Source organism: Carettochelys insculpta, chromosome 5, assembly GCF_033958435.1.
Source record: "Carettochelys insculpta isolate YL-2023 chromosome 5, ASM3395843v1, whole genome shotgun sequence".
NCBI lineage: Eukaryota > Metazoa > Chordata > Testudines > Carettochelyidae > Carettochelys > Carettochelys insculpta.
This window is the reverse complement of record NC_134141.1, coordinates 4,163,896-4,177,380: the sequence shown is the minus strand read 5'-3', so window position 1 is coordinate 4,177,380 and position 13,485 is coordinate 4,163,896. Positions and strand designations below refer to the sequence as shown.

The 13,485-nt window shown below is 42.5% G+C and overlaps 1 protein-coding gene across 4 annotated transcripts in view; it reads left to right on the top strand.

Annotated features, from left to right (window-relative positions):
• Positions 1-13,033, top strand: part of PCGF3 (polycomb group ring finger 3) — a 108,549-nt gene extending 95,516 nt beyond the window's left edge. For all 4 annotated transcript variants that reach the window (XM_074994550.1, XM_074994551.1, XM_074994548.1 and 1 more), the window contains 3 exons: positions 2,559-2,696; positions 5,731-5,811; positions 7,364-13,033. In XM_074994550.1, the coding sequence (XP_074850651.1) occupies positions 2,559-2,696; positions 5,731-5,811; positions 7,364-7,411 (267 nt within the window). In that variant the 3' untranslated portion in view covers positions 7,412-13,033. The remainder of the gene's footprint in view (positions 1-2,558; positions 2,697-5,730; positions 5,812-7,363) is intronic.
• Positions 13,034-13,485: the final 452 nt, after the last annotated feature.

Sequence of the window (13,485 nt, the reverse complement as noted above, 5' to 3'; positions counted from 1 at the left end):
GTCTCCACTCAGGGTGTTTGGTTTCCATTTGTCTGTATTTTATCAGTCTGCCATCTGCTACTAAAGTAGCTCAGTGTTTTCACCTTTTGTCTGGCCAGGGATTGTAGTTGTTAACTGCACTGTGGTCATCTCCAGAATATATTAATATCACACACTCTAATGGGGCTGCAGCTTAACCCACCTTTCAGATAAAAAACAGTGTAGAACAAACTAACTCATCCATAACAGAATTTTCCCCCTTATCCCCACAAAAGATAGGAAACCACATTTTTAAATGTACACTGGCTTCCCTCTGCAGGTACTGGCTACAGTTGGAGGTCTTGGCTTTCACCTATAAAGCCATAAATTGTGACCTACTTACCTGAAAGGTGGCCTCTCTCCCTGTGCCATCCTGCCACATTGAGACCAATGGGGATGCCACCCTCATCCAGGGCTGCTGGCAAAACGTTCTGCAGAGCTCCCTCAAGTTTGGGGGATGCGCGGTCCCTGTCGGAAGTAGCTTTCGTTAATCCACCTTCATGGCACATTGCAAGTCCCACTTGTGTTTTCCCAAACTGCAAAGGGTTGGAAGGGTACTTGTAGGAGATCATTAAATATCTTACCCGCGACTCCCTCTGCCGGGTCGGGATTTAGTGCTGTCGAGTGGACAAAGTGAGCCGTGACCCTGGAGCAGTCTGTAATGATCCCTGTGTTGTGTGGCCGGGAACATCTCGAGCAAAGGATCTCCACGCTTCACGTGCGTGTGAGAAAACAAAAGAGGCTCTGGATGATTAGTCAAATTTTAAGGTGTAAAAAGACAAAAAATATGGAGGTTCCGAGTAGAAAGTCGGGCACTGTAAGCTGGCTTTGACTTGCTGCTAGTTCCGGACACAGGCCCAGGGAAGCAAAAGGAAGCAGCAAGAGAGGGATTGTCTATTCACCAGCTCTCCTGTGCAGAGCCCAGTGAGGGGCAATAGATGGAGAATTACCCTCTAATGCAAACCGGAAAAGGGCTTTGTGGGAGAATTTCAGGGGGATTTTCCCACTCCTCAGGACTCCATGAGGTGACATGGTTCTATGTGTGATCCTCAGCCAACTCCCTTGCAGGCCTCAGGCCCACTCCCATCAATCTCAGCAGGTTTTTCCAGCCCCACAGTGAGCATGAATAACCTCAGGCAGGAATATGGAGCCTACTGGCTGTTTGGGGCCCTTATCATTGCCCCACATGGTGGGTTTGGTGACAAGCCACGAAAGTTTCGTGGGGCTGATGGCACTTTACTAAGTGAGATACAAACATCTCATAGAGATGGCCAGGACCTTAGGAGGCCATCAAGTCCAGTCCCTTGCCTGCTTGGCAGGACCAAGCACCATCGCCCCTGCACCCCCCGCCCCTTTTTTTTTTTTTTTATTTAATCTATTTGCCCCAGATCCCTGAGTGGCCCCCTCAAGGATTGAATTCACACCCCTGGGTTTAGCAGGCCAATGCTCAAACCACGGAGCTATCTTCCCACTATCCTTATGGCAGCACCTCCTCTGGCTCTGGAAGTCATGAGAATGGCCCCCGGTGTGCTTTTCATGCTTTTGCTAGTGGAGTGTTCTTCGCACCCCGGTTAGGGTTAGTTAGCAATGAAACTGTAGTATAATAAAGTATCTTGGTACAGTTGTTGTGGATCAATAGGGCGATGATTTTGGCATGGGGACAATCTTCATGAAGATGGTAAATTTGAGTAAAATTGGTTACCCCTGCAGTGGTGGCTTCCTTCCCTTCCAAATGCTGTAACCTGGCCCATGTGGTTACAGAGATACTCAGGCTTGATGTATGTCCTCACCCCACGTAGGAGGAAGTGGGGTGGACATGTAAATCCGAGTGGGTTTGTGAGCATGTAGTTTTGTGGGATAGGAGCTGCCACTGTGGAGTGAGCGTGAGAACTTGCTGTCCAAGCCTCCCCTCATCACCATGGGCCACCTGCTTTCCCCTGTTTCTGTTGTTTGCTGCTTTTCCTGCACACCACAAATAACATGTATTAAACTTTCACTGAAAAAATCACAGCTAACATCCCAATAATTGGAGTAAAAATCTTTTTGTTTATTCACTTGCTTTCTTTTTGTAACACGTTCTAATCTCAGGCAAAATAACTTTCAAGTTAAAATTCCTTCTAACACATGCATTTAACCTTAATGTATGTGAATGTTGCCTGTAAAGATGGTACGGCAAACAGTCATTGAAAAAGTAAAGATGGTTTTCACACTGCAAACTTCTCTTGCCGTCTTAACGCTTTGGTTTGTGGGTTGACCTTGGCTGATTCTGAGTTAGACAGAATAACCTCTAAAATGTGCAGATCAGAGGCTGTCAACTTCTGTCCAGACACTTATGGGTTAAATGGAGTGCAACTGTAAGATGACAAGTTATAGACAACTCTGATATAAGTAAGGTGACAGAACATTTAAATTCAAAGATGTTGGATTTTTAAGTTTTAACTTTATTTTGCCAGACTCTTGAAAGTTGCCTATAGAATGTAGAATAGGATTGCAGAAAATCCTGTTAACCAGTCCTGGGCTGTGTTTGCTTTTCCCTGAAGGTAAGCATCTGTCTGGAATGCAATAGCAGCAAATTGCGTGGATTGAAACGAAAATGGATCCGCTGCTCAGCACAAGCAACAGTTTTACATCTAAAGAAGTTCATTGCCAAAAAACTTAACCTGTCTTCTTTTAACGAGGTAATATTTTAACATAAGAGAAAATCACAGTGTAAATAAAAAGTTTGTAGCCAGTGTATGAAACTTTTTTCTTTTTTTTTTTTTTTTTTTTTAAAGCAGTGCTTTTCCTTGTAATCTTGTTCTTAGAGAGAGTACTCAACAAACCATTTTGTAGGTAAAATGTGATATTGTAGAAGAACTAAAATAGCTTTTTAATCTGAGATTCATTTAGGCAAATTATCAACATTTTTATAAAAAAATAAGAGCAAAGTATGAATGTTAGCACACTTACCTCCCTCCTTCCCCAAACTAATCCCTTGAAGTTCTCCCCCCTTGGTGGTTTTGGGGCTGGAAGAACTAGCCACATGGCACATCTAACCCCTTGATTCTTTGTTTCCAGGCCCATTTTTAAAAGATTTTCATTAGGGTGAGCTTTGGTATAGGGTAGAACTAGTGTTATTTGTTTGTCTGATCATCCTATGTGTAAGAAAAATGAAGAATTTCTCCCCAGTGAATAGCACCAGTGCCAGGCCAATCCACCACTGAGGTTTTATTTAAATTACGTAGCTTAATTGGTCCATATCCTTTCTGCTGCTGTTATGCGCAAGGCTGAAATGCACCCAAAGTATAGGGTCAGCAGGTGTCCATCATAAATTGGAGGAACTGCAGGCTGTGCTCCAAGGTTTCCTTGCTTCCTGAGTGGAAAGGTTGGGAGACTGGGCGAAAGGAGAGGTGGGTGAGGAAGGAAAGGGGGTCATCCTGTTCCCTCTGACCTCCCCATTTCGGACTGTAAATCTAGGAGACGTTGTGAAGGGCTGGGTTCCTGTAAACAGTAAGTGTCCCTACCCATCCCTTCACTGTTCTCTCCTGTTCCCATCCTTTCCTCCCATGGTCTAGCACTTATTGTACCAACAGTTCAAACTCCACTTACCGGCTTCCTAGCTCGGAACACCCTGCTCAAAAATATCCCATCCCCACTTACATACCCATCTCTCCTCCTTGACTCTAGACTCTCCATGGCTCTGAAACATCCTCTGCTTTGCTCAGCTTGCAACCTACCAAAATGGCAAACCTGTCAGATTTGGAACCCTTCCTTTTCCCCGACCATGGCCACCGTCCCCCACTCCTAGCAGCCCATAGTGTGTAAAGCGTCACCTGCCTCAAGCCAAGAGTACCGTGAAGGCTACCTTTTCTTAAAATAGGAGTTGCCGATGGAAGCCCTGGCACTTCTTGTTTTATATCACCAGAGAAGAGCTTCTGTAGCTTTTTAACAATTGCCGGCTAAAAAACCCTTTTTTGGTGAGTTTGAAGGAACATGCTTAGTTTGGGTTTTTTTGTCTTAGTTGTATTTGTAAGTGGTCTTTTCCCCTGCGTGGAGTTCTCACACAGGGAAGTTGTATGCCTGTCCCAAGTGAAGAAGAGCTTGGTGGACTGTAGTAATTGCGAACTTGCATTACCTAAATTCACGTGAAGACTGCTAATGGTTCTAACAGCTTTTTACTAAGATCTTAGTTTTCAAATCTGCAAAAAGCTACTGTAGCAAGAGGTAATTTATGTCAGCGGTCGCAAACTCAATTGACCTTACGGCCAGCGCCAGTCCTCAAGCGCTGCCAGAAGGCCGGCGAGCGTAGACTGCGGGGGAGTAGAGAGGATGGGATGGGATGGAGATCTCTTTGTATTCCAGCCCACATGCTCACCACCCCCCGTGCGTTCCCCAGCCCTGCCTGCCCCCTGTAGGCAATTTAAATCCCCTCGAGGGCCCTGCAGCCGCCATCACCAGCATAGTGGTCTATGGTGGGTTCTGGGTGCTAGCTCTGTGCCACTGCTGGCAAAGCGGAGTGCAGCGGGCGGGGGCTGAGGCACTCTGCGTCTGCTACCGTGATGAAACGGAGCAGTAGGGCTGCCCTTGGGGGACGGCAGCAGAGCAAAGTGTGCTGCATCACTCTGCTTTCCTGTGACTCCTGCTGCTGCAGTGAGTGCAGAGTGTCCCACCCCTGCTGCTGCTGTGCACTAGGCCCCCGGTAATACCTAGCACTGCATCTTTCAGGGGAGAAGGGGCTTGGAGGAAGAAGTGCAATGGGGGGTGGTGCAGGGCAGGAAGAGGTGGGCCAAAGGCAGAGCAGGGGCTGGAATTGTGGCAAGGGTATGGACATGCCAGGCCCACAGAGACTCACGTGCCAGCAGCTGCCCACAGGCTGGATTGTGGACCTGCTTGGGCCATAACTGACCTGCAGGTCATGAGGTTGAGACCCCTGATTTATACAAACATAGTCCCTGTGTAGGAAAGACCAGCCACTAGGTATACAGCTTCCGACCCAAATTGTCATCTCCCATGTGCTGTATGACGAGACAAGGTGGGCGAGGTATCGGACCGTCTTCTGTGGGTGGGCAGCACAAGCTTGTGAACTCTCTGTATGCCCCTCTGAGTACAAAGCGGGACAGATTGTTTAGCATAAATAGTTACTGTATTTCAAGGGACCATTCTAGGTGAAAGACACTTCAAGGTGAAATCTTGAGAGCTTGCTTCTCTCACCAACAGAAGTTGGTTCAATAAAATATATTACATCATCCATCTTGTCTCTAATGGCCCAACACAGCTATGACAACACTGCTTTAACATTTTTCGTTCCATGTCAGGCAGGGTAAGCTGCCTTCACGTGAGATGATGAAGAAAGTAAAGTTTGTACAGCTTTTTTTTAAATTCGTGGTGATGGATTGGAGTTAAGGGAATATGTCAATACTTCATAAAGAGTCTGTAGATCAGAAAGCTGGTCTGCTTTGTGAAACATTCCCATGGTGGACTTTCAGCGGTTGAAAAATGTCTTCCTACATCCAGAATTCAGAGAACAGACCTAGGCGTACTCTCTCTGGTAGGGGGCATTTCTCCATTAGGACTGCAAATTTGTTTCACACCATGGAAGGGGTTGGAATTTTTCCAGTCTCTTCAGATGACTCTTGACATGTTTTACATGACTTTTATCCATCTGTATTGTTTGTCTCAGAAGTATGTGCTGTGTCCCTTAACAAATTTAAATCTCTCTTCCTTTTCAATCAGCTGGATATATTATGCAATGAAGAAATTCTTGGCAAGGACCATACGCTCAAATTTGTAGTTGTCACTAGATGGAGATTTAAGGTACGACACAACTGCTTTTCATGAATTCACTCATTTTTAGCATTAAGAGTAAGCTCTTAACCCGATTACAGAACAGAGGTCAAAGTATATATTATACAGTTTTATACCTGCAGTAATTTTAAAACTGGCTGAAAAGTTGGTTAGAAATCCATCTTGGTTTAGAGACAATGGCTATGTCTACACTACCGGATAAATTCAATTTTATTACATTTGATTCTATAACTCTGGGTTTTATAAATCTGATTTTGAGTATCCTCACTTCCTGCAAAGTCCGCACAAAGTTGAGTTAGTGCTGCCATACTAGAGTGGCCAAACATCGATTTGTTGCTGCAGTGCACTGTGGGAACCTATCCCACAGTTCCCTCAGCCTCAGAGTCTGCGCCCGCCCGCCGGGCCCTGCTGCACCCTCACTGCTGGCAGCGCTCACCCTGCTGCCTGCTTCCTGGGTCCCCGCAGCTGGGGTGGGGGACTCCTGTGCTGGTCAGTTTCCCAGCAGCCAGGTGCAACAGCACCAGTCAGCCTCTGGAGGCTAATGAATTCGATTCAAAGACATGTGCTTCCACACTAGCTTTCATTCGAACTGTTAAATTCGAACTTGACACTGCGGGCAGCTAGGCAAGGTAAAAGCCTTCCCCCTGCCTTCCTCCAGCGGCTGAGTGTCTGGGGGAAGACTGGCGAACGCGCCATAGAGCAGCTTCAGGCTGCGCATAATTCGCGTTAAAGCAGGTTAATGCCCAACTTGAAGCCATGTATTGCATGGGTTTACTGTACAGCCAAAACCAAAGTGCTCTATCCAGGCTGAAGGAATGCAGGCTGTGCCTGCAGCATGAGGGGGACTCTGAAAATGGCTATCAGGTTGTGGTAGACAAGCAGCTCAGCATGGTAAGTGTGGTACTGTGGATATGATCCCTGACTGTGTGAACTCAAATAAGGAAGTGATTTTACTTCTGTGTATGGCATGTGTGAGCCCGATACTGGATTAAGGGGTCCCCTTCTGGTGTTTGCCTATTAAAAAAAACATGAACAGAGTGGTGAGGATGAGGAGAAGAGCTATGAAAATAATTTGAAGGCTATTGAAAATACCTAATGTTGAGACTTCAGTCTTAGTCTGTTCACTTATTAAAAAGAATATTAAGAGGTGACATGATTATAGTGGAAAAGTTACTTCCTAGATCGCAAACGCTGAGTCCTAAAGGGCTTTCTAAGCCAGCGGAGAGCAACTTAACAATAACTAGGGGCTGAAGTTAGAGGCATTCAAATGAGAAATGAGACAAAATTTTAACTGTGAAGGTATTTACATTGGTAGTTTTGTTCTCAAGGATAAATTCTGGATCCTCCCTCTCTTCCAAGCAGATGAACGTCATAATTGGGCTCAGTATATGGCTAACTGGGTGAAATTCTGTGATCTGTTAACATAGGAAGAAAGATTAGATGATACCCTGGTCAGTCCCTTCTGCCTTTAAAATATAAATCTATAACCTACTTTGAGTTGATTACCGATCACATGGGATTCATTTTGCTTCTTAAACTAGCTAATTATTTTATCTTGCAGAAAGCACCTCTCCTGCTACATTACAGACCCAAAATGGACTTGCTGTAAGAGACCTTTATTGTCCTTCTGGACAGAGTTTTTTGCAGAGACTATCATCAGGCACCTTCTTAGTGCATCACTTAACTCACATGCGACACGAACCAGCAGAATTGTTTTGGAAGACTGTAGTGCTCTCACAGCCAACCACCTTTCTGAATATTCTTCTGGGGATGTGTTGCCCAGATTTCTGGACAGAAAATATTTATACGTTTTTTTGTACGAAATAAATAGATCACAAGAGGACACTACCAGCACTAAGTTTACAGCTCCCGAAAACACTTCACAGTTCCATGTAGCTCGACATCACTCATCTCTTTGCTGCAGTTACACAAAAATAAGTCAAAATGTTGTGGAGGTGATTTAAAAGGTTGGTTTCGATTCCAAAATTACCTTTAGCTACTTTCCATTTTTCTAAAACTTCTAAAGCTCTTTTTGGTATATTCTTCAAGGTGTTCCTATTGTGCATAGTAGTATATGTGCATAGTATGCCTCAGTTACTTTGGCTTTCATTGAGCCCTTTGAATAGCATTGAAATGTACCTTTATAATACAGAGATTGGTGAGATTTATGCTGCATTAAAAACTTCCAAAAACTTTAGGCATCTGAAAACTCCATGATTTTCACAAAAAACCTGATCTCATTTTATATTTCATGTATGTTTTGCTGTCCCTCTGCATGTTTTGATGAGGCTAACAAAAATAAGTTTAACTTGCTCCAACATTAGGCTGTGGCATAAATTGCATCTCATCATAACACAAGAGTATTTAAAGTGCTAAACTTGTAAAATTCAGGATAGACTTGTCTTATACAGTAGGGGCTTGCAGAAATCTATATTTTTTTCTTTATGGAAAATGTGTGTCTTCACTAAATTTTTCACTTGTAGTTGAAGTGGCTTTTATTTTGGAAAAGGCACCACAGAAAAATTGCACTAATTTCTATTTCACTCATTTCAAAATTCATCTGTTAATTAACAATTCCAGATTTTCTTTAATGGGTTCATTAAGAAGCCATTTCTTCCTTTAGCACAATCACTACGTGTTGTGGACATTAGACAAGAACATAGTGGTGCCTTCTGGTCTTAAAAATCTGTTCAGCTTGCTTTTGTGTTGAGCCTTCATAGATGTGTGAGGGCACTCTATAGCTATGTCTAAATTACAGGGATTTGTTGACAGACGTTTTTGTCGGAAGATATCTTCCAACAAAACTTCCGTCAACAGATTGAGGTCAAACTGAGTGGACTGCAAGAGTGTTTCGCTATGTCGACAGAGAGCGGACGGACTGCCCAGCTGTTCTGTCAGCAAAAGGGCCAGTTGGAAGCACAGCAGGCAGGGCTGCTTGGTGTCCTAGATCTCTGCTCACAGAGGCATTATTCCTCGTGGGGAGCGGGGTAGAGCTGTTGACAAAAGTGCTGCTTTCTGTTGACTACTTGTTGACAGAACATTGGGAATCTGGACCCTCCGGGGGTTTTGTCAGCAAAGCAGATCTTTTGCTGACAAAACCCACTAATGTAGATGGAGCTCATGTGTGTCCTCAAGTCTGTGATTAGATAATGCTTAAAAGGGTGTGAACAAAAAATCTTGAAAGACTTTTTAAATAGATGATTTTTTAAAAAAAAAAAATTAATACTGGTTGCAAATGATTTCTGCAAGCACTGTACCGTAAAACATATAGTCCATTTGTTAAATGTTTGACTGGGACAGAGGATTGTAAGAGATTGAAAAGCATGTGTGCGGTCTGACACGCCGGCAGCTGGAGGTCACTACTTTCTTTTTAAACTCTCATGAGGGAAAGTTCCTCTGTCAGCTGAAAACACCAGTTTTGTATATATATATTATTAAACCCTTTTATTCCTCCATAAGGCAAATGTCACTAGCCAACATAATCCTTACGTACGCCAGTTATCACCATCCTACTTCAGCCATTGGCGCTCTTCTGAGCGGCAAGAAATGCATTCAAAATAAGATTTAACATCCAGGAAATACATCTGGAGAATTACGGGCTTATCCGGACATTTAAATACTCCTTTCTCCTGGGTCTGAATGAGATAACACCATGTTCCCATGTGCCTCCTTACACCTGCTTACTGGAGCCTCCACTTAGCTTTTCCTACTGCCACATGAGTGAGAGGGAGCATCACCTCGCCTGTGTGTAGTTTCAAACAGCATGATAAAGGTCCTTGTTTCTATTCGTAGTCGTAGAGGTGATCAGAATGGGTGCAAACAGAGGAACGAAGGGATATCTGCAGGACTAGCAGGCGTGCTATCTCTGGAACGCTTAAGGCCTGAGAGATGGCAATGTACTGGGCCAGGCAGGATGTCTTCACATCTAGGCCGGGAGTATTTCAGGGTTGGAAGTGGGGAGGGAGATGAGTAGATGAGGGTTTGGCTCTGGTGTGGTCTTTCTGTCCCTGTATTTGCCTGTTGGCAATACAGCTTTTATCTGTGCCTAACATGAAGAAAAACCAGCTGGGTCAGAAGGGAAGGGGCGGGGACAGCTCAGTTTTTGCAGCTGGCCCTTTGTGAGTTTTTACAGATTGAACGTTGGTGCTGTGACCCTCTAAGGTATTAATTTACTGGGACTTTCTGGAACTGTTGGTCAGTTGTCACAGTCCTCTTTGTGGGTGTGTGTCAGGGAACTTCAGCCAAACGATGCTGGCCTAATCAATGTGATTCATTTGCATCTAAGGGTTTAATAAATACATATACTTGCCAGTCTACCTCGGAATCGGCACTGCAGCAGCATTTGTAACACCAGACCGTACTGCAGTGCCACTGAAGTACATAGAATTTGAAAATTTTCCTGTGTATTAAACTGAGGAGCGATTGAACCATGCGAACATGCAAATTCATAACCCTCTGCCATTCAGTTCTCTCTTACTGTAACATTATACAGTACAGAATATATATTTGTAAGTTTGTCGCTATCTTTGGAGTCACTTGAATTTGCTATGGTGCTATATCAGTACGTTAAATATCTATTGATACCTGTATAAACACATAAACTTGAAGCCAGTATTAACACCTGTAGCTGGTAACTCTGCTTTTTTTAACGTATTAACCTGATAAAACCTCAGTGGCGAAAACACCTATTTTTCTAAATTGCATTATGTCAGAATATCTTCAGTACAGAAACAATTCCCCATAAGGTTTGTTGCACCGTTTGGTTTGATATTTAACTTAGCTGAAAGACTAGCATACAATGAAGTTCAACAGTCAGTGGGAGACCTTATGGATTCTATGTTGAAAGGTGTTTCACTTCTGTGATGCTTGAGAATTGTTTTTAATGCCAAAACTGTATTGGGTAAACAGTACTGTTTGTATGTTTTTTAATATTGTTTAAGGTGTGAAGGTCAGGCTCTGCTTAGATACCTCCTGGTCCTGCTTGAGTCACGTTCAATTGATTTTGGGGTTAGTGAAGATGGAGTTACTGTGAAGTAGTTTTCACAACTGCTTATGCTGGTAAATAATTGCAGTACAAGTATCTTGTTGCATTATCCTCGGCAGCAAGGAGACTAATTACCCAGGCTCATAGTCTCACTAGATATAGTTTTCATTTAAAATAGAGAATTCAGATAGAATATATAATATTGAATTTAAATAAGATTTGGGGGTTTAAAAAATTAACTTTATAAAATTATTTATTCTATTTTAAGCCTTCTATCTTATTTTACCATCCAAGTATTTTGGTTTCAATGGTCCAGCTTTATTTACGGGCATATAAAATGAAATTGTGAGATGTTTTTACAAGCTTCTTCCTTTTCCTTTGAGTTTGAGTAGTTTTTATTTGATGTTTTTGTATGGATAAAGAGCATTAATTATGCTTTTGTGCAATAGATTTGAAACATGCATTTATAAGGCATATGTTTAAAATTGTAAATGTAGCATCTACTTACCGCTAAATTGAGGAGGAATGTAGGTGGGATTTTTAAAATGTACATTCAAATGTTTTTGTGGGTTTTTTGTTTTGGGTTTTTTTTTTTTTTGGTTTGTTTTTTTTTTTTCCCTTAATTTTCACTTTTGGGAATTTTATTTTTGAAGTGAAGTTTTGGGGTTTTAAAATTGTGTGTAAGTGCGAGAACTACCTGTCAGCAATATTTTAAAATAAATGATCTGGCAAGAAACCTTAATGTGAATTTGTGGAAGCAATCTGCAAGACTTGCAGCCTATCTGAAATTTGTTTTTGTGCCATTGTTATGTCTGGTATCTTTGTGTACCATCTAACCTGGGACTATTTATTTTGTATTGGTTCTGCAATACTATACACAACACTATAACCTCTGGGATATGGGACCATATGAAATATCAGACTACAGCTATGATGGTGCTATTTGTTCCAATAGGCTCTGAGCCTTTGAAAGCTTATCTGGCTCTATTGTCTTCATAACAGCATAATTAGTCTTAGGAGAGTCATTTGTCACCCCGCATCCCGACTCATGAATGGTAAAATTTAGTCGTATAGGTACCCTGTTTTTCAGTTATTTGAATCTTCCCATTAAGATACATGTAATAGGAAAAAGCCAACAAGTTTGTACATCACCAGATGAATCTTTCAAAAATTTAGGTTTTAATCCATTCTTAAAGGCATGTAATGCAAACAGTTTAAACTGTACTCTACAGAAAAATCAGTTTCTGTATTTCCTCAGGTAATCAGTTCACATGCTTCACTGAAGTTTTAATACAACTTATGCCTCTGTTCCTCTGCTTCAATGTTACAGAAAAGAAGAATACCATCCTACAGCCTAGAATTTTTTGCATACTGCTGTATTTAAATATAACAGAAAGGCTCACTTGATATTTCCAGAGGTACCAATGCAGAGAGAGGGCTTATTTTAAGGTGCATAATTGATTTTTCAAATGCCCTTTGAGTTTGGTGAAAGTGGAGATTAGGTACAAATTTTCTGTAAACTTGCTCCCCCTGGTAAGTCAACTTCATTTTTTTTTTAACTGAGTTTGAATTTGCTTGTGTACAAGTTCTTGTCCTGCAAGCTGACCACCTGCGAGGTGGATCTTTTTGCCCTCACTGGATCCAGTTGAAGTCAATGTGGCCTGCCCAAGACTAGGTTGTAAGATTAGGGCATAACAGCCCAGTACTGCCCATGCTTTTACTGTCTCACTTCACTCACATGGCTGGTTCCATTGAGGGCAGTGGAATTCTCACAGGAGCAGACTTACTTAGGGGCGTGCCTGCAGATGTCCTGATTTTTGAAAGGAGCACTGAGGTTCCAGGTCTGTTGAAGATGCAGTTCTAGCAGTGGTTTAATATCCTTCACATTCAAACAATTTAACTGGGCAAAGGAACTTTTGTTTTTCCCCTGGACAAGATTAATTTAGGGTTAAGGGACAATAAGCCAGTGCAACCACTAAGCCTTTATCCTCATTATGTGGTATATAAAGATACTGAAACTATCACAGTATAAAACCATATTTTTGACTTAGTTTCATTTGAAAGTTTACATTTTTTATGCTTTGTGTTGCTGTGTAATTTTTGTACTATTGGTGGCTAGTTTTTGTCTGAATAAGCCGTTGGGGATTATTGCTTAATGTTTTGATTTGATGATAGTGAAGCTTGTATTCAGTGTTTTGCCAATTAATATTATATGCTTGTTAATAAAAGCAAAAAAAAAAAAAAAAAAGCTAACTATGGTTCTGTCAGGCTGAAAGTTTGTCCTCCTTCACCTTCTTTTCCCCCAGAACCTCAAGGACTAGCTAGGACAATGCAGCAGTAGTATACAATACTGCATGTGTCGGAACAATCCTCTCCTATATGTAGTTCTGTAAGGTTTCTTCCTCCTAAGATGTGTACCATTTTTGCTTGACTCTAACACTAGCACTGAGCAAAATGTTTATATTAAAGATAGATTCCTTGAATGCGTAAATCCTTAAATGGGTAGATCCAGCCCTCGTTCGCCAGAAATGCCATCAACGCCAGAGGCACTAGATGACGGCAACCTTTTCGCTGCTGAGGACTTCAATGCCATCAGTGCACGGATGGAGCCGGCCTCTGTCACGAGACAAGCTGGCTCTGCTGGCTCCCTCTTCGATGTCCTCTGGCCAGAAGAAGATGGCGGTGCCGCTGCAGGCACC